The sequence below is a fragment of the Chinchilla lanigera genome, unplaced genomic scaffold, assembly GCF_000276665.1.
Source record: "Chinchilla lanigera isolate Chin_1 unplaced genomic scaffold, ChiLan1.0 scaffold00043, whole genome shotgun sequence".
In the NCBI taxonomy this organism is placed as follows: Eukaryota; Metazoa; Chordata; class Mammalia; order Rodentia; family Chinchillidae; genus Chinchilla; species Chinchilla lanigera.
Genome location: NW_004955444.1, coordinates 9941482 through 9962437, shown reverse-complemented (window position 1 = coordinate 9962437; position 20956 = coordinate 9941482). Strand labels below are relative to the sequence as shown.

Below are 20956 nucleotides of genomic sequence, written 5' to 3'. Positions count from 1 at the left end.
GCTTTAGTACTGGGTCATAGTCCGGCTAATAGTGGAAGAGCCAGCAAGTCCCTGCAGGCGAGACAGCACAAGGGGCAGCCTCGCCTTGTAAAGACCTGCTCTTGAGGTACCTAACCCACTCCTTTGAGAAAGGAGTGAATCCCTTCTAAGGATGAATCACCTCTTAGAGTCCTGCTTCCCACCACTGGCCACAATGACAGTCCGACTTCAGCATGACTTTCAGAAGAAGCAAACTATATTCCAGCCACAGCAATTACTTTTTATAATGAAAAATATACCAACGACAGATCCCTTAGAAAAGCCAGGATTCTCAGTGGACCCACCAGGGCACCCAGCGGTTGGAATTTTCCAGGATAACCCAAAAATAAACAGTTCTTATTCCATTTGCCTCCTTACCTGTACCTTTCAAGTCCCCAGGGACAGTGACACACCTTAAGGCTTTATTTAGATGCTGATAAATTCCTTCTGTTTCAAACGAGAAATTACTCAGTTTTCAAACTGTTTAGCACCTATCTCAGGGTCTGGAGCGCAGTAGATGATCAAAATTATTTATTGCTATTTGAACGAATAAGGGAGTAAACCAGTGATGTTCATCTTACTGATTTGTTTACATATTTGTACATAATTAATAGGACTTGGAGAGTTGCTTTAGCTTAAGTCATCATTTTTACGTCTCAGATGTTCACCTCCATCTTTTAGAAAAGGAAATCAGCCCAGTTGCTAAACCTGTATCACTGTTTAACTTACACAGGACAAGATGATATTTTGGGTTAGTAGGTCTCTTGGAAATTGGGGACCTCTTTCAGGAAGAGCTGTGAACATCAAGCCAATGTCAGTGAGAAAGAGCTGCAAGGTTTGTGTGACACCCTCTCAGCCCTCATTCTCCCAGCGCTGGCAGCTGTCCTACAGCTTTCAGAGTGTGTCTCCTTGAAAGGAAATAAGAATGTAGATGGAGAGGATGCAGTACAAAAATAGAGTTTCTGGTTTTGTTTTCCATCCGGAACCACCTAGACTAATTCATAAAAATCAAAGATGTCATCTTGAAAACTCATTGGAAATGATTTTCAGGCCTACAGATTCTCTATCCTGAGAGCTTAAAAGTAAAGGATTTCAAATAAATATTCTCTTAAATCTGTTATAAAGATTAAATTAATCTTTCCCTCTGGACCAGGAAATATATGGTCACTGGCACTTTTGCAGAGCGCCCGTGGGCACTTACTACTTGTTATTTATGGGTGAATATATCGGTGTGTGTACCATAGCAGCACCACGCACGGGCATCTCAGGATCTCTGCTCACAGAGGTAGCTCCTCCTGCCATCTGCAGGATGTTTGTTTCTGCCTAGGAGAGAAACTCGGTTACAGGGAGGTTACGGAGAGCCATAGTGTGTTTTCTCACATTGTGATTTAAACTTACAGCACCTTTCATCCGAGAGCACTAAAGCAATTTGCAAAAATCCATCAGCTATCCCTGTGGGGCTCACAGACAACAAATGTACTTGGCTGTGTTTTATAACTGAAGTGGGGTTTCAAATACGGGGTAGCCAGCTCAGGAGCAGAAGCAGAAGTAGTTCCCTAATGCCTGGTTCCTGATTTTAACCACTAAACTGTGTGCTCATGGGAAGTGTGGTATGAAAACTGTGTCTCCCAGTTCCCAGGCTCCCTAGGATGTAATCCCTACAGCAGACCCAGAGCCTCAAGGGCTAGGTCTCTCGTCCTATCAGCGTGGCATGGACAGTGTTTGTTATAAAAAATACAGGGTCAGGGAGGGGCAGGGCCCTGCCAGGACTTAGTCACAGAGGGTGTGCCAAGTTGTTTCAGCTAGCTCAGGGATGGTGAGAAAGGGGGAAAGTACCATTGTTTCTTATGTACTCTTGTGTCGAGCATTTTATTGAAGTTATCCCACCTGGGTTTGGTTCGGTTTGGTTTGGCTTGGTTTGTGCAATACTGGGGATTTCTCAAAAAGACAAAGAACACACACACACATACATACAGTAAGCCAGCATGTAGCACACACTTGTAATCCCAGCCCTTGGGAGGCTGAGGCAGGAGGACCATTTCGAGCTCAAGGCCAGCCTAGGCTACAAAACGAGTTCAAGTTCAGCCTGAACTGCATAGTGAAAAGCTGTCTCAAAAAGACCAAAAAAAAAAAAAAAAACTCCACTAAGGACTGAACCCAGGTCTTAACATACAGCTACATCTCCAACCCTTTTTATTTGTTATTTTGACCCAGGGTCATTTTAAATTGCCAAGTTATGCAGGCTGGACTCAAACTTGGAATCCTCCTGCCTTAGCCTCCAAGAGTGCTGGATCATAGGCATGCATCACCACAGAGCACCTTGGTTCACCTAGTTCTTATGACAAGCTTGCAAAGGAAGATTCACCCATGTTACCAAAACATGGTAATAAACCATGGTTTTTGATGAACCAAAGCTCAGGAAGGATAATTCCCTGAGGTCACCAGCCTGTCAACAGTTGAATAAACCTAGCACTTCTGACTACAAAGTCTTTTTTTTTTCTGTTTGCCTATTTCTATAATTATTATTCTCTGCTGCCTTTTTCCAAAATCTCTTACAGAGGTCAGGAAACATGACAGGACACAGAACAATATGGATTTAGCAGAAACAAAGGATAAGATAATTAAAGTCAAGGCAAGCATTGGTGTACGAACTACATACCATGGAGTTGCAGGGAAAGGTTGCATGTTTAGAAACAAGCTTCTTGTGGTGAAAGCAAAAAACAAAAAACTCCGCTATAATTGCAAAGTTTACTGGGTCATCAGGACAAAAAACAAATCAGTTGCGCGAAGAAGCACAGCGTATTCTGTCACGTGTTCAGTGTCACCGTGCTGTAGCACTGCACGCTGTTCAGTATTACTATGCCCGCCACAATGGCTCCATTCCATTATTTTTAGAGGAACAAAAGTACAGACACAAGATTACAGTGACTTGGTCAAGTGCCAGTGACACTAACATGGGAAGCGTCTGTGCAAAGACCTGAATCTCCAGTCTCTCGCCAGCACGCTGCCCTAACCTGTGGGGTGAGGCCAGGATGCAGCGCACACTGGAAGGCTTCCCTGATGGCAGGCGCAAAGCCCCGCAAACCTGCTTCTTTTCCAGGGTGTTTCCTCCAAGGGACGCAGGTTTGCTCCTGGAAAACTAAGGCTGGTTTTTCCCAAGGATTGAGACACTCAGCAGGATTAAAGATTAGAAGACAGTGATAAAGACCTATATACTTCAGATTTATCTTCAATGAGAAAACACTGAAGTGTCTCAGACAATGAGTATATAAAGATGTTTCTGTGACAATAATTATTGATAGCGCTATGGACAGTGACCTGAATGAAAATACATAAACAAGCACACAAGAATGACAGGCCTGTGTCATTAACCTTAATTGTCAACTTGACTGAATTGAGAGACTCCTAAAGAGATGTGTGGGTCATGTGGGTGCTACACTCATCAGTGGGTTCATTCCCCATGCTCATAGCTGAGTGTGCTGTTAGGAAGCGGGGCGCTATGGAAGGGGGGTCACTGGGGACCTGCCTTTGGAGGGTGTGCCTGTCTTGGAGCTCTTCCCCTGTGTTCTGCTTCACTACCATCATGGCCAAAGCAGCTTTGCTCCAGCCTGCACTTCCACCATAATGATCCTGCCCTGGAGCCAATCAGCCGTACACTGAACCCTCTGAAACCATCAGGCAAATTAAACCTCTCCTTGAAGGTGTATGTGTCCCATATGTGCCCCTTGTGATGTTATGGCTGATGCAGGCATGTTAGGAAACTGTAAGAACTGGTGAGTAGATATTAAGCAACATAATTATTTATGAGGTACTGAACTAGTGAGGGAAAATAACAGTATAAACGTTCTATTGCTTTCCTAATAATGAATCTATTATTTGGAATGTTCAGCTGCAAACCTAAGAAAAATAGTGAAGGAAACTGAAATATGTATGCTGCATAAATATCCATCTACACAAAAGCACAAAGCAGTAGTAAGTTTTATGAAGAATAGCTCAGAGAAGATGAATTACTGAGAGGCTTATTTTGGGAGGCATCCAGAATATATGGATTTAAATGAGTTGAATTGATCCAATATTTACCATCGCATGACATGATTTTTCTCTTTCACAACTCAGGCATATTTTTGGGTTGGTTGTAGCCTAAATTGTTCTAACTTTACTCATGGAAAATATGAGTCTACAGCAGCATAAACATTCAAGAAGGAAAAAACAGGTTCCCGGTACCGGAGAAAAACCAAAAAAAAAAAAAAAAAAGAAGGAAAAAACAGCGATGTGTCTATTGCACCCTGTTCTGACAAGCGAAGTGGGAATGACATTGGATTATCCACCGCGAAAATGAATGTTCTACCTGAATCTGCTAAAAAAAAATTATTGTATATTTCTTATGAGGGTATAGACATTAATACAAAACAGCACGAAACTTTAAGATAGAAGAGGTGGTCCGCAGTTGAGACAGCATGGAGTATAAGAAGAAAACACCACGGAGAGGCTGAAGGAGCTGGAATCGCAGCCCGTGCCACCCTCCTCTTGTTTCGCAGACTTAGGCTGGTTTTTCAATCTATACAATGCAGAAATTGACCCAGAATGATTCCTAAGTTTTCTTTCCTGTGCAAAATTATATCACAACTTTATTATACTCAGTGGAATTACTATATTGATGCAGTTAAAAGTTATAGTGTTCAAGTTACAATTATAACACATAGTACACATATAAAATTTAATCACATTTGAATTAAATTTTAGTCACAGTAACTCTCCTTAATATCGTGAATGGAAGGAGCAACATTTAATAGAGATTTGCAATAACTCTCGATTTTTTTTGAGGCAGGGCCTTGCTGTGGTGGCCAGGCTAGTCTTGCACCCCCATGCTTAAGCAGTCATCTTGCATCAGCCTCCCAAGTAGCTGGGACTTCAGACAGCCCTCAGACATGCACCATCCTGCCTAGCTTTGCAAGGAATCTTTGTTAAGAGTTCTTTTGTAACAAATCAACTTAATCTATTTTCCAATTTCATCTCTTTTGATATTACAGAATGTACTTACATTAGTGATAGCACGCATATTTATTCTTTAGTATGAAATTTGTTTAACTGTAGAGTTCACTTAAAATAAAATAGTGTTCTTATTTTTATGGATTAGGTAGTATAGATTTTTGATAGGTATATATACATGAAGTATACCACAAATTTATGGAACCACAATGTGTTCAAAATTACATTTGACACTGGGGCGTAATAAAGTAAGATCTTGGTCTTTATTAGACTTACAACCCCGTTAGGGAAACCAAATTCATGTATAAAACCAAACTAATAATTTTAACTTGGTTCAAAATTACGTGTATTTGTAGTTACTACTGTGGAATTCTGTCACCTGAATCTATCAATTACATGAAGTAAAATTACAGTTGATATATCATCTGGTATATTAAATAAGGTTTGACTTCTCTGCAGCATCAGATATTTCTGTAATTGGTATTGCTGACTTAAAAATGAATGCCTTTGCTTCAGATAGTTCAAGGATATTTTTCTAAGGATTATGTCACTGGCAGACCAGGAAAGAACTGTCAGGGCCCACAGCCAACAGTAATTACAATCGTGTCTTCCTTATCTGTCTCCCTGTCGCCCGGTCTCCTACCACCTTCCTAAACAGCTGCGAAGGGAAGTGTTCAGCGGTATCCAGAAGAGAGTGACATAGAAGGTCGGGGAAATGTCATGTCAGATAGTGGCAGCTGACTTGAATTGTCAAAGCTGAAGTACAGAAACTCTTTGAATTGTCCATAACCTCTCCGTAGGCATAACGGCAATATGGGCAAGAAAATAAAATTCACCTTAGGGAGGGAGAAGGAGATTTAATACATCTGGAGGAAAATAATTAGAAGCCCAGATAATCAATTGCAGAGTGCTGCCAGGAAATGTAATATCCAAAGAGGCCAGGGGTGATTACAAATGAGTCTCAATGTCACCAGGCAAGAAGAGAGGCCACCGTGAGTGGGGCCGACAGCCCTGGGTGCCGATCTTGACGCCGGGGCCCCTCTCTCTGGAATGAGCTTCACATCTGCAATCCTGAGTACATTTTTCACACTCCATTAACACAAAGACAGCGAAAACCTGGAGAGACTTCTGAGGCCTGTAACAAGGGCTGCGAGGAGGCTTGCAGGAGTCATTTATAAGGAAAGGATTAGGGCAGAGGGTAATAGCCATGGCAATGGGCAGAAAATAGTGCACAATAACCTAAAAAGTAAAACAATGAGGAACGGTTAAGCATGACTGGATGTGGCTGCTTTAAGTGGAAAAATCACTTAAGAGTAGCAGGAAAAAATTTTAGAACCGACTAAGCAGGAAAATGTAAGGCAAATGTGGGGGGATTTGTTTCCACAAAATAAGTCAAACTAGTGAGCAAAAAAAAAAAAAGTATGTCATCTCTCAAGGGACGTTTCCAGATGCACAATGAAAACTCCAGCGTGAGATTTCTGCATGATGCAGGGTGGCAGACCATCTTAAAATTAGAAGACGAGCATGGGAAGTGCAGTGATAATGCCGATGCTAACGGTCCTATCGGGGGTAGCAGCTCCTAATCAGCCCTCGTTAGGTGCCTGCCAGACTCTCCTCTAAGTGCTCCACATAGGAGCTGACTCATTCTGTCCTCACAGCAGCCCTGCCGCTATTACTGTGTTCTCATCAGGAAAGGGTGGAGAGCTGGCGAGTAGCAGAGCCAGGATTTGAACCCGGGCAGGCTGGCTCTAGGATTTCTATTCTAAATCACTCCGCTCTTTTCCCTCTTTGAAAACAAAAGGACAGAAAAATGGGATAAACCTCTGGGGACGAGGAGAAGGCCGAAGGCAGCCAGCCCGCGGTTATGAAGAACAAGTCTCCAGGAAACTGCCCCCTTCAGCACTAGCCACTGGTAGGGCGTAGCCCTGGTCTGCTGCCTGTGACTGCGAGTCATGTTAAATTTTGTCAAAACAGGAAAATGATCTTGTGGTTCCATGTGAAAAGGTCGAGTATCCTCTGAAGACAGGACACATTCCTCTTGCGCCTGGTCAGTGCAGAGGACAATCCTGATGGGCAGCACCCTGTGGCACTTGGCCCTGTACCCATCAGTCTGCTTGGGGAGCGGGCGGAATCCTTAAGCACCGGGCCTTTGGCCGGCTGACTGCTCCAGTGGTTCACTCAGTCAGATTCAAAACATAAGTGAATATTCAATACACAAATAAACACTGCCAAGTCTATCACTGGAGAAGTTAAAGAGTCAGATGTGTGTGCTTCTCAGACTGATGCCAATAAAGTGCTTTGATTCTTCTGCGATCTACGTGATCGCCCAAAGCCAGCCTTCCTGGTACTATTACCATGTGCCACGAGCACACACAGAAGCACCCATAAAACCTGCTTCGTGGAGCTGGAAGGAGCTGGAAGGAACTAGCATCTGGCTGGCCACAGGACATGGTCTCTCCCAAAATGAAAGGTTGAAGTCTTATAAAAATCAGAAACCTAAAATTTGCCTACATGTACAGATGTATGTATCGGTGTGTGTGTGTGCGTGTGTGTCTATGCACACACACGCACGCACACCGACATGTATATCTACCTATCCTTGTACGTACATAATATGAAATAAAATTGTCTGGTTAAATACACTCACCAAACGTTTAGGTTTACCTAGAATCATGCTTTTTTAAACCTGTTTTCTTAGTGTAACCAGCAGAATTACAAATAGAATGCTCTTTCTCAAAACTGTCCCAATAATGCATGTTTTCCACTCTTCTGATATCTATGAGGTATTTGACGTCAGTATGCAACCTATTTTGTTTCTGAGGTCTCAATCTTCCTTTCTTTCCCTTTCCTCCCTTTCGTATTGTCGTCTCTTGCAAAGGATCACGTTCACAGTCTTTCCCTCAGAAGGGATCGTTTCTTAGATGTGGCACACCAAAGTTAGCAATGCGAAGTCCTTCCAGGGGCCTTCTCAGTGAGCAGTGGGGTCTTTGTGGCACGTAAACTTCTATCACACAATCATTCTATGAAGCTGAGTAATCAGCATATAACTCTGTTACCAGAGTTTATTATCAATAATAGATATGTATGTCCATAAAATACATATAAACATAACCAGCCATGACATAAAAATGCAAAGTGACAATGAAAACCCTGACCATATCCATAAAAATGGATTTTACCACCATTTCTTGGTTTGGAAAACATTTTGTTTGGATATGTGAAAACCGAGATGAGGATTTCAATAGTGTTTTTATAATTCACAACTCTCAAACAGTACGTTAGGGAATTTGTTTTGCCCCAAGAGCAGAACTTACAGTTTTTTAATACTTGCTGAACAGTAGCACCCCGAATCTCACCCTGGCTACTTCTCTTGATGGTTACATTCACTTAACAAAAGAACATATTCTGGTTTCATTCCAGGAAGACCATAAGAAATAGATTCCCCAGAGCGTTATAATAATTATGGTGATTTATTGAACTATAATTCATGTACCTCAGTGCTACTTGTATTTATTCAAAAGGAAAATGTGGGTATGTCACTTTGCCAAAGGACTGGAGTGCTATATCCCACTAATATTTTGGCATGGCTGTTGCCTAGATTAACTTTCATTTCTCCGTCCCTTCTTCAAGTCATCATTTCAAATTTATGCATTTATTTGTGCTTAATCATTTTGCATGAGAAAGTAACCCTTTTTTTCCATTGCAGCCTTTTTTGGAAAATACCTCAATGAATATAATGGCAGCTACATCCCTCCTGGGTGGCGAGAATGGCTTGGATTAATCAAGAATTCTCGTTTCTATAATTACACTGTTTGTCGCAATGGCATCAAAGAAAAGCATGGATTTGATTATGCAAAGGTAATTTTCGGGCACTTTTACACTGCATCAATTTACTTTGTGCTTAATGGGGGAAAGCCATTTTCAGGGAGTTAAACTATCCACAAGATTGGCTTCTATGTTCTCACAATGTTAGAATAAGAAATTTTAAGGTAATTTTCAAGTCCAGCAGGAAAAAGATTCTAAAGGCACAGTGCCTCTGTATAATGATCCCCCCTCATTAGTGTAAAGGCAATCAGCTTTTGATGAAAGTATCATCAAGGAAATGATAGATCCTCTGTTCTGTCTTGTAATAATTTTTGTTTTCCTCTCTTTCTGGAGGACTTGTCCACATAATCAGATGTTCATCGTTGTACTGTTTTGCTTTTCAGTGGAATGAAAGCATATTTTGTCTGTGGCTGCAGATTTAAATGTAAAAAAATGAGCAGACAAGTGCAACAGTAAAAGGTTGATAAACCGCATTTCTTGTTCTTACTCCTGTCCCACCAAGCTTGGCGTATGTGACAGGCACATCTGCCCCATGGCAGTGAGCGTCCACAAAAGTCTTGAAGGCTATCAATCTTTGAATTTCTAAATCACATCATAGAAACTGAAGGTGACATGCCCCATGGTTCCCTAACAAGCAGATCCTAGGGTTGACGTACAAATTCACAAAGGTGGTACAATTTCTTACTGAAAGTTTTTTCGGATCATAAGTACAAAGGGTAAAATATCTTTGAATGTAGCCTGCTAAGTTACCTGGTATTTCCTGCCCTGCTTTCCCTTCCGGCCATACCCATCTCTTCCTCATTTACCTAAAGGAAGTCAAGAATTGGCTTTCTCTAGCAGCCCTTCCTGACGGGGTAGAGAACTTGGTAGAAGCAGAGGATGGAATTAATTTAATGTTGTTGGCACATTGCTGTGTTTATGCTTGGCCTGATTTGAGCACAAGGACCTGAGAGGGAGATAAGATATAAATCCTGATCTTCCATACCCTTTAGAAAACAATGAATGCAAATGAATTCACAAACATCGCTAAATAGGCTTCTACACTCATCAAAGCTGAGAGTGGCAGGGACCTTTGAGGCAGACTGGAGCAACTTTCTAATTTTTTAAGAACAAAAAGCCGCCTAGAGCAGTCCTGCCCATTGTGGGCCCTGGGTCATTTCCCCAGTTGTGGGTACAATCACAGTTTGAAAACAGTGTGTACCACATGCACTAATTGTCACCATTACCAATTTCTATCTGTAGGGATGCTTCTCAGGCTCCTTGTTCAAGCTATTAACCTTTCATTCCCTGTTGTTCTAAGGAGAGCAAAGTAATCAAGCTTCTCTCCAAATACTAAATCAGCGTAACTTGCTCATTATCACAGCTGATTAAGTGTCAAAGACAACTGTGTCTGAAAAGAATATATGTGGTTTTTTTTTTTGGAGTGAGGAAAGAAATTAAACAGACACCCTCATGGAAGTAGGGGACAGCCTGTGGACTTGTCCTAGCAACAACATGTGACACAGATTTGTCCCTCTAGCATTGCTTTTGCAGCTGTTCCGGTCCTTAAATCCACAACATGTGACTGCTCATGGCTGGAATTTTTGATATTGTGAACATTGCCGGGACTCTCTGAGTAAAGTTTATCCTGGAGCTCCAGGCCAATGATACACACTTAGAGGAAGCAGGTGGTTTGATTTAAATTTTCATGTTTTCTTTCCTTTTCATTCCGTTTCCTCCCTCCCCTGTACAACTTGCATCAGCCCCCTGACTAGGGGTTAAGTCGTTTTATTAGCAAGTCAACCTCTAATCCCAGCAGCTGTATCGCTTTCGTTGTGCAATTAACACAGCACAGTCTGTAGGAAATCAGCCACTCCCCATATTTAAGTGTTTCAAGTAAATTAGTTGATAAAATGCCGCAGCTTTCCTCTGTGCTTCTGGATTTTGGCCTTGACTTTGCTTAGCAATGCTGTGATATTCCCACAGGTGCATTTTTGATTGGAAGAAAAGATCCGTCCTTGTGTATTTGTCCACTTGTGTGTACGTGTGTTTGTGTGTGTGAGTTCTCCAACTGAACTTGAAGTGGGTGTGGGTGCTTCCTGCCCTTGAAGTAATTAAATTTTTTGCCAACGAATTACATCAGTGAAACCTGAGAATGAAATATGTATCCGGTGTTTCATGTGTTCTAGCACTTGTATTGCCAGGTCTGGTCATTATCTTGGGCAAACATAATTTGTCTTTCTTCTTCCCTAATTGGTAAATTGGGCATTACTTAAAATACTTTTTTTTTTTGCATGTTAGGAAGCCAGCAACCTTAGAAATTGGCTGGCAACTGATTTTCTCTTGAAGGTCTTTGGCTGCCCTGGGAGGTATCATTTTCTTTCCTGCTTAGATTTTATCTCCTCACTCCGTGAGTTGCTTCTGAGGAAAGCAGTATTCAAATGTGAACTGATGAATGTCACCTTTTGTAATTTTTGTTTTGTGTCAAATGTATGTTTCAGGACTACTTCACAGACTTAATCACTAACGACAGCATTAATTACTTCAAAATGTCTAAGAGAATGTATCCCCATAGGCCCATTATGATGGTGATCAGCCACGCCGCGCCCCACGGCCCAGAGGATTCAGCCCCACAGTTTTCAAAACTGTATCCCAATGCCTCCCAGCACATGTGAGTAACTCGTCAGCGCTGCTCCCTGCCAAATGCGGCCCTTTCCTTCGCTCTCCACCCTGATACTCCCATTCCCTCCCTTTCCTTTCACTCTGCGGAGCCACAAGACAGCCACGCCAGCGGCCATGGGACCAGATGATAACCTCAGGGCGGGCCGCAGAACGGGCTTGTCTGAAAGGCGGGGCCCTGGCCGGGTGGTGTGATTAGGACTCACATTTGGAACATTTACAAGTAACTGAAAAGGGAGAGGCACACTTCGGGTGAATGGGGGCAGTTTTCACCTTGAGTTTCCTTTTGTTGTCTTAGATAATATTCACGAGTCGGGTCTAATAGTAATTGTCAAATGGCATGCCTTTCCTAGCAGCGGAGGGGCCACCCAGGTCTGGCTGTAGAAGCATGAGTTTATTTTCCGGGGGAATGCTGGAGCAGCTTTGCTGCAGATGTGCAATTAGAATGGCTGCAGAGGTGGCTTGAGTGGCTTGCCCGGGAGGCCTTCTGAGGTCGCGGCTTTAAAATAACCCAGTGTTTCTCTCGGAGAGGCGGGAGTCTGGCGGGAGGGGGCGGGAGGCGCAGAGGAGAGGACTGAAAAGGGAGAAGACAGCTGTGGTGTGCTGATACTTCTCACCAGCCGAGGGTGGAAACGTCTAGATATCTCGCCGGGAAGAACGTGATTTTGTTGACCCGCAGCACAGTTTCTTTCCAACCACTGTAACCAACAGGCCGTCTTCCGCACAGATACTGGCTCTGCAGGAAGCTTTCCCGTCAGAAAGGCAGGGCACAGGGACTTGATATCTGTTCTCTTTAATCACTAAAACTCCAGAATTGCTTCTTAATCTACTTGTGTTTAAATAACCACCACCCGTATGCATCCAGAGGGATTTTCTAGACAAGATCCCTGGTAGAAAGAACTTTCTGAAAAACCAGTAAGTAACCACTGAAGGCACTGTAGTTGCCAGATCTTGGAGACCTTTTTCTTTATGTTTTGATTTTGATTTTATTAAAGCGCAGTGACTGATGATTCCTAGTTAGGAGTATATGGGTCATTCCTCACACACATCAAGTGGTTCAGACTAGAAAGAAGGTCTAAGCTGAACTTTGACAGGAACTAAAAGTATATGTGAAGCCCAGACCCCAGAAGTTGGAAGATGAAAGTATTTTATTGCATGAAATATGGTTAGTATATAAAGGAGGTTTCCCCAGCACCTGGAAAATCGGGTCTAGATGAGCCATTGTGTTTTGAAATCTACTCCCGGGGCAGAAACATAAGGCTCTGAAAATCTCACCCTACATATAACCCTGCAAATAAATTCATGAATGAAACCAGCTCTCTGCTCGGGCTCAGTTACAAATTTAGTAGCCAGCTGACTCAGGGAATGGAAAAGGTCTTGCAGGTTTCTTCAATACCCAAAACCCTCCTTTCCCCGCACCCCCTTTTTTTTAATCAGAGGACACTTTGTGGACCTTCCTTTATTGTATTAGTGGAAGCCCAGCCTAAGGTAACAGTCTACAACCATACGCCTGACAGGTGGGCCCCTGAGCTCGAGGAGAAGGGGTTGATCATATATGGTGTTTTATGGTTCCTTAGAAGTCAGCCTGCCTTTGAAGCTTCCGGGCAAGGAAAATCAGGCGCAGGTCAAGAGGTTCTCAGAGCCCTGCTGCATGGATAGAAAACAACTGTGTGAGGAGAGGAGCCTGCACAGTTCTCAGGGCCCCAAACAATAGCTTTGAGGAGGGCCCCTCTGATTTCACCAATTCCAGATTGCATTTTGTTCCACTAGGATTGATGAGTGCTGCGTGTGTCACTGTACAGCTCAGAGGAGAGAGAGTCCTCAGGAAGATACAGTGTTAGCATTAGGAACCAATGACTTTGGACAGGGCTTGGCACACCGGGGCCCATTTTCGGAACCCAGCTCGCCACCAGATTTTGGGTATAAAATTTTATGGAAACGTAGATGTGCTCACTCATGTATGTATCATTTCTAGCTGCTTTCAGGATCCAAGAACCAAATGCAGTAGTTGTGGCAGATACCATATGACCAACAAAGCTGAAAATATTTACTGTTTGATCCTTAATAGAATAATTCTGCCATGACCCCTCTTCTAGAGGGAAGAGGAGGAAGTGTCTAAACAGCCGTATCACCAGTAGGACCAACCGTGGCAAGAATTGGGTGGGCTTTCATGGAGCTGTGGGGCTTTGAAAGAAAAAGCATTCACATCTTTTGGGAAAACTAGAAAAACTTCATGGACCAAGAGGTATTCAGAGGGTCCTCAGTGGATAGGGAGAATGTTTGCGAGAGATTCTGCAGACCTTAGGTAGAGAGTTGCAGGGACTGGGTATGGCGAAGTCAAGAATCACCATAAAAGTGGGAAATCTAACATGACCCTGAACTGGGGAATGGTGTGCAAATTAAGGAGCAGAGGATAAAGCTTAAAAGAGAAACAGCAAGATACTGAACTTCAGTGTGTATGTAACTGTAAACACAGAGTCACCGGAGGTCAGTAAACACGGTAGTAACAAAAAATGAGGGGATGTGATATTTTCCACATACAAATAGACTCAGTTGTTCCTTCCTAGTTCCAGTGAACCTGCCGGGGGCTGGGGCTTTAGCTCAGCGGCACAGCGCCTGCCTGGCAAGCATAAGGTTGTGAGTTCGATTCCTGGAATGGGGAGGGGGGGACAACAGTGAACCTGCTGTATCTTTACCATTGATTTTTTTTTTTTTGGTTTTTCTCCGGTACCGGGAACCGAACTCACAACCCTGCGCTTGCCAGGCAGGCGCTTTGCCGCTGAGCTAAATCCCCAGCCCCTTTTTACCATTGATTTTATAGAGCAAGACTTACACATGGCAGAGGGAAAGTATTCAGGCTTTCCAGGTAAACAAGCCTGTCTTCTTATCTCATAGCAGTTACCCCATAAATATTAATCTTGTTGATCTTTTCTGTTAAGGTGAACTATACATAGCTGCCTATGTATGATCTTTTCTGATCTACAAAAAGTGGGATTCCGTACAGTCCAAGTTGAGGTTTAGGAGAGGCAGGTAGGGCACTGACGAGGGGCTGCTTGTCCGCTGTGGCATGGCGGACCTCTTGACGAGCTAAGACTACGTCACGATGAGCCTCTACATCTGGCCATTTAAACTAGACAGACAGGATGAGCAGCAGTGGAGGCTGTGTTATCTCTTCCAGGTGCTCATGTGTGTGGAGGGAGAACACTGTTTCTCACAAAAAATGGAAATTCACGTGGTTGGTGGGGGATAATTCAGCTTCTCTTTGCCTCTCACTCTCGGGCTTTGTGCACGTAGGGTGTGGAGAGCCGCTGAGTCCCCGGCAGGTTCTGGAGCCTTGGATTCCTGTCATCTCTGCTGTGAAGGTCCCTCGGCTGCAGCGGGTGGAAGGGGCTGGAGGGAGGGAGTGTGCCTCCCATGCGGCAGCTCGTGGGCGCGCAGGTTCAGAGTTCAGACCTCAGACAAAAGCAGTGAGACAAATTGCAGACAAGCTGCCGATTGTGGTGCGCCCAGCTACTGAATGGCCGGCCTCGGCGAAAACATGAGCAACACATTTAAGCAACGGGATGCAAGAAGTTAAGTACTGTGCGGAAAGACTTGGCAGGCCCTGGGAAGCAGCAAGGAGCTGTAGACGCTCCCGTTGCAGGGAAGCTAATAATGTGCCCTGTTGCTCTAGGTCTTCTTCCTTGGTGGTCAGGCCTCATCCGATCCCTTTCATCCAGCCCTGGGTTATGGCTATCTGACCCTCACAGCCTGGAGTGAATGTATCGTGTTTCCATGGAGGCTGCCGTTCCCAACAAAGGCAGGAAGCCAGTTCAGCGTGGCAGGTTGGCTTTGCAGACTGAAGGGAGAGGTTATGCCCACCAGCTAAGCGTGAAGACAGATTATTGGTCACACGGGAGTACTGTGGAATCACACAGCCGCTCAGCCACTCGTGGCCTCTGAGAAATCTGAGGAAGCCTTTACCATAAACATACACACAATGGGGACAGGGAGTGTGGCTCAGTGGTGGAGTGCTTGCCTAGCATGCTCAAGGCCATGGGTTTGATCCCCAGCACTTTCAAAAGAATAAAAATCCCTACAGTGATCCTTACCATGGAGCCCTTCACTATGGCCAGGACCCTACCAGACTTCTCAGTAAGTGCTTCTTCCAGTAGCATTAAAGGTGCATAGCCTCACCTACTTCTCCTTCCTCCTCAGGAATGGAATAGCACAGCCCCAGGGAAGTTGCTTATCACCCCCTCTATGTCCCTGACACCTTGGGGGAGGGGTGTCCCGTTTCAACAGTTGCTGCTAACTGTACTTGAGACATAGAGGTTCAAGTGAAGACATAGAGGTTCAAGCGGAGCCTAAAGTCTTGGTAGAATAACCCATTTCTGCTAACTGGTAGGGATTATTGTGAAAATAGAGCTTCTGGTTACACAGGATAGCAAAGTGAACATGCCTCTGCGTAGGCCACAGCACAAAAGTTTTCAACTTTCTCCCATGTTAGCTAACACTGAGGAGAAAATGCCTTGCCTTAAACAGAATTTTACTCTTATCTCTTTTCATCCACAAATATATGAAAAGGCGGCAGACAGTTGAAGGTGACACATTCTAAATTGTTTGTGCAAATTTCTAATTTGGGCAGAGCTAACTGCTCCCCCTTCTGTAGTCTTACTTTATTCTTCTCTCTTGCCTTTACTATGATACCTCTGCTTACCCAGTCCCCGAAGTTCAACTGCACAAGGCTGGGGGGCAGCGTTCCAATAGAATGCCACAGGGAAGGTGCCTTGGAGTTGTGCGAGGCAGCTCTGTCCTGAAGCAGAAACCAAAGGGTTTCATCTCCACCTCCCGAGGCCTGGTGGGCTTGGCTCCTGACATGGGAGTTGCCTAATTTATTTTTATTTATCACTTGAGTAATGTTAATCTCACCAGCTAGCTGCCATTAAAACATCTGTTAAGATTGTTTCAAAATATTTAAACAAGAAGTTTCACAAAGGTAAAGGACATCCAGAGATACTCTAATTCCATAATGTTTTAAAATTAAAAATGAAAGCTGAAAGTCTGTTTTTTGGACTTTTTTTTTTTTAACGAAAGCCCAGTGTCTTTGTCCAGGTCCTATGAATCATTAGGACCAACGCTAGAACCAAACCTCAGACCTAGTTCGTCCCCCGACACACACATTTCCTCAGTGAGTATCAGAGCTGGGTCCTGGGGGCTCGCTCGGTTCTAATTGGTAGCTCAGCGTCATCAAAAGGCTCTTTAAACTATTTTTATTGTATGTCTCTAATTAAGAGGATGTGGTCATATTCTGCATGCATTCAAATGTTACCTACCTAAAGACATTTGCAGTCAGGTAAGAAATATGTCCATAAAATCAATTAAATATGTTCAATTTTAGTGAAAACAAAGACAGTGGCTTGGGAAATTCAGTACAGACTTTCCAGTTTAAGGCTTTGAGTGTGTCTTAAATCTGTACAACTGGCTTGTTCTGGGAATTGAGACCCGTGTCACTTCTCAGTGAATGATAATCCTGCTCCCAGGGTCCTTTAAGGCTTCGATCAGTAGGGCTTTTGCTGTTGTTGGAGACTAAATAACAAATGAAAAAAATGTTCAAATACAATGCACAGAGACATATTAATTTTCACGGGAATGACAGCAAAGGCCATCAGCAGTGAAAACGAACCACTAAGTTTTTGCAACTCCCTAGAAATGGCTTTAATATATAACATGTGTATTTCTTGAGACTATTCTTTGGCAGTAAGTTAGTCTCCTAAACACTCATCAAAAAGAAAAGTGACATTATGGATTTTGGTTTTTTTCTGAATTCTGATTCCTCTTTTTTCTCAATAAGCAATGCTGGAAAGAAAATCACCACCACCACCCCACACACACACAAAAGTGCCGTAATGGTGAAGACTGAACTTAAAATGCAGTGATCGGTATCTGTGATCCAGTGCGCTAAGTAATAGATGCAAACGAGCAGTGACGGAAGACAGGCAAAGATATCAGACGGTTTAGCTGGTCAGGTCGGAGGGCCCACCCCTGCAAAATTATTTTTTTCCATCCTGGGGCGGGAACCCAGAGGCGCTGTACCACTGCGTGACATCCCCATCCTACCCCTTTTTCTTTTGTATTTTGAGACAGGATCTCAGAAAGTTACCGAGGCTGACCTGGAGTTTGTAACTCTTCTACCTCAGCCTCCCATGTAGCTGGGGAGCCACACCGCATGCCACACCACACCTGGCAGAATTTTTTTTCTAAGAAAGCAACGGAAACTGAAAAATGACTGTCCAGCCTTTTGTCCCCTCAATTTTAGCACCAGCCAGTGTTACCCATCTTTTCAGTGCTCCATTCATCGTGGCTTGGACCAGGGTCAGAGTTTGTTCCGTATTTGCAGCAAAAGCCTGCATTGAGCGGTGAGTGAGTGGGAAGCAGCAGTTACTGTTATTTATTTACCCGCAGGGTCTCTCTGCAGCCCAGCCGGCCCTGAGCCTGTAATTCTCCTGCCTCAGTCTCCCAAGTGTGCACTGCCCACGTGTACCACCACACCTGCTCCACTACATTTTAAGTTGGGAGGGAGGCTCGGATTTGGAGGACTTACTCTTGGGAGATGAAGTGTGTGCTTCCCTTCTTTCCGTGGCTGGCGTTTTGAGGTGCTTTGTGGTACCGTGGATCGGGACTCAGGTCAGTGTGACATCAAGGAACCTCCGCTGAGAGCTGTCACGTCTCTGCACGTTGACTTCTCACTTGTGAAGTGGAAGAAAGACGCTCTCGTGAGCTGTGAAGCTCTCTCCTGCCTACCTGTCGAAGGGGCTGATACGGGCCCATAACTAACTCTCTAGTGTCACAGAAATCCCTCTCAACCCTCACAAGAGCTCTTCAAAGTGTCATTCTCACTATATGGATGAGGAGACTAGGCCTTAAACCAGGAAGAACCTACCCAGAATCACAAACTAAGTAGCAGAGTTAGGATGAAAATTTGGCTCTGATTCAGAGGCATTCCAGGATAACTGAATATGTCGTTTTTCCACTTTAACCTAAAACCGTTCCCAGAGCCTTTCAGTGGCTTGTGTTCCAGCTGACAGCTCCAGGCCCTGTTTGAATAATTTTAAGTCGATCCTTAGCTGGGAGAGCAAGCCTTAATTATCACTGGAGGACAGAAGGCTGCATCTTTAAGGAATGTGGCAGACCTCAGCAGGAGGCAACCACAGGTCTTTGGCACAAGATCGCTTTTCAACAACACTGTCAATCCCAGCGACTGGCCACCTTCCACCTGCAGGTCCTGAACAGCTGCTGTTCTGGGGAGGCAGTGGCAGTTTGTCTTCCTCTAAAAGGCAAATGCACACCCCGCTCCCGGCCTCCCGCTGGGATTCCACCTGCGACGTCATCTCCAAACCTGGAGGTCATCTCCCATATCGAGAAATGGAGAAAAATAAAAGGAGAGGGGAGGACAGCTTTGACAACAGGCCCTGAACTCTCCCTGTTAATATAAGCCAGATTCAGCATGTGTCATTCTGTAAACCTGGGAGTCCAGGGTGAGGCTCCTAATTTACTGCAACTTCCGCTTTCCCCCGAGTGAGGCAGGGCCACACCAGCCCATCAGGGCAGCTGGTGGAAGGTATAATTTGCCCGCCGTGAGCCTGTCTGTTGATTCTCTATTGTAACTTTTATTTGCATTGAGGTTCTGTGGTTTTTAAAAGTTGACTAGATTTATTTTTAAATTAAGCTGACCCAACATCAAAGGCAGAGCATGTTTATTATAAAGAAATCCTGTGTAATCTTTTAGAGCTGTGTTCTGTACGTAGGACATGTACCAGTACATGGCTAGGGGACCTTTCATGGCCAACTCGCTGTGTGTCTCTGACCTCAGATTACCCTCCCCGGGTGAAAAACCCCTTTTGCGAGAGGATTTAGAAGTCCCTCTTGCCTCCTCTCAGCCTCTGAGTCTAATCCTGTTTGTAACGCGACCTGCCGCATGGAGAACGGGAATCCCTACCACCTCCCTTCCGACGGCAGCTCCCTTGCAGATGTGGGGCCAAAAAAAACAGGACCATTTGGTTCATGAATCATTTATTGAGTAGGCAAAAAGAAGTTTATATTTCAAGCTTATCTTTGAAAGAATGACAGGTGCCTCTTAAAAAGAGTTTTAACACTGGCTTATTTTTTTCACCCCAGATAGTTATAGGAAATGTATTTGTTCATTGGCTCATGGAGCAAACTTGTCCTCTGTTCTAGACATTTTTGTGGGTTTTGTTTTTTTTGGTTGGTTTTTTTTCCAGTACCAGGAATCGAACGCACAACCTTGCGCTTGCCAGGCAGGTGCTGTGCCGCTGAACTAAATCCCCAGCCCCTTTGTGGGTTTGTTTTTGAGACAAGGTCTCGCTATGTAGTTCAGGCTGGTGTTGAACTCACTATGTAGCACAAGCTGGCCTCGAACTCAGGTGATCCTCCTGCTTCAGCCTCTTGAGTGCTGGGACTACAGGATTGCACCACCAGGCTTAGCCTGTTATAGACACGTGTAAGTGCTATGTATCAAAATAAGAGTGGTGCTGTGAGCCCCATTTACAGAAGAGCAAACTGAGCCTCACCCTCACTTCTACTCTGTAAAACTGTCCCTTTACACTGGCATCAACTTACATTTCTGGGCATAGCTTGTTCACTTTTAGGGATGATGCCTCCCAAGCTTACACGATGTATGTGCTGGCTCAGATCTGCTAGGTAATCAGCATTCATCCTGACATCAGAATAACTTCATATAACAAGGAGGCCAGTGGTAGTATTCTAGCATTTTTACCATAAAAGACAGGTTCTGCAACTAGCAGAGGAAAATATGTCACAAGAGGCAGAATTTCTATGGCTCAGTGCATATGGGAATGTCCCAGCGTACAGCGCTTGCTGGTCAGAATCTCCAAGCTTTTTCTCCTAGGAAACTCTCACTCCACACCCTCAATGGGTCTTTAGTGAAGTCCCTTAAATCACTGGGCCTGCAGTGACTGACCATTTCTCTAGTTTTATAATATGGATGATGGCCAGGGGTCCTGTTTAGTTATCCTTGTCTACAATCTTTCCTTCTCTCGTGAGTTCCCTGTGATAGACATGGGCATCAGATTTCTTCATCAGCAGAGACTGTTGTTTATTCTGTAAGACAGGCCATTGGTGAAGTGAAGGCTACAACAATCTCAGGCATAGGCAGCACGCTTTGCTTCACTTTCTGTTCATTTTCTTTTAACAAAGTGAGCTTCAGAATCTATTCTTGATTCTACCATCTCTAGTGCTGTTAGTTTGGAGTGGTTACTTAACTTCACCAAGGTTTGATTTTCTCATCTATAAAATGGAGATAATAAACCAATTTCCCAGAACAGCTGAGATAGTTGAATGAATAGAATTACTTTGCACAATACGATGCAAATGGTAAATGCAACATCTATGTATTTAATAGTATTTAAAGGGAAGGTTTGAGTGGATTACTGTCCAGTGGAGAATT

The 20956-nt window shown here is 44.0% G+C and overlaps 1 protein-coding gene across 8 annotated transcripts in view; it reads left to right on the top strand.

Annotated features, from left to right (window-relative positions):
- Positions 1-20956, top strand: part of Sulf1 (sulfatase 1) — a 164596-nt gene that overhangs the window by 104492 nt on the left and 39148 nt on the right. For all 8 annotated transcript variants that reach the window (XM_013518198.1, XM_005392113.2, XM_005392114.2 and 5 more), the window contains 2 exons: positions 8714-8865; positions 11313-11482. In XM_013518198.1, coding sequence (XP_013373652.1) covers positions 8714-8865; positions 11313-11482 — 322 coding nt within the window. The remainder of the gene's footprint in view (positions 1-8713; positions 8866-11312; positions 11483-20956) is intronic.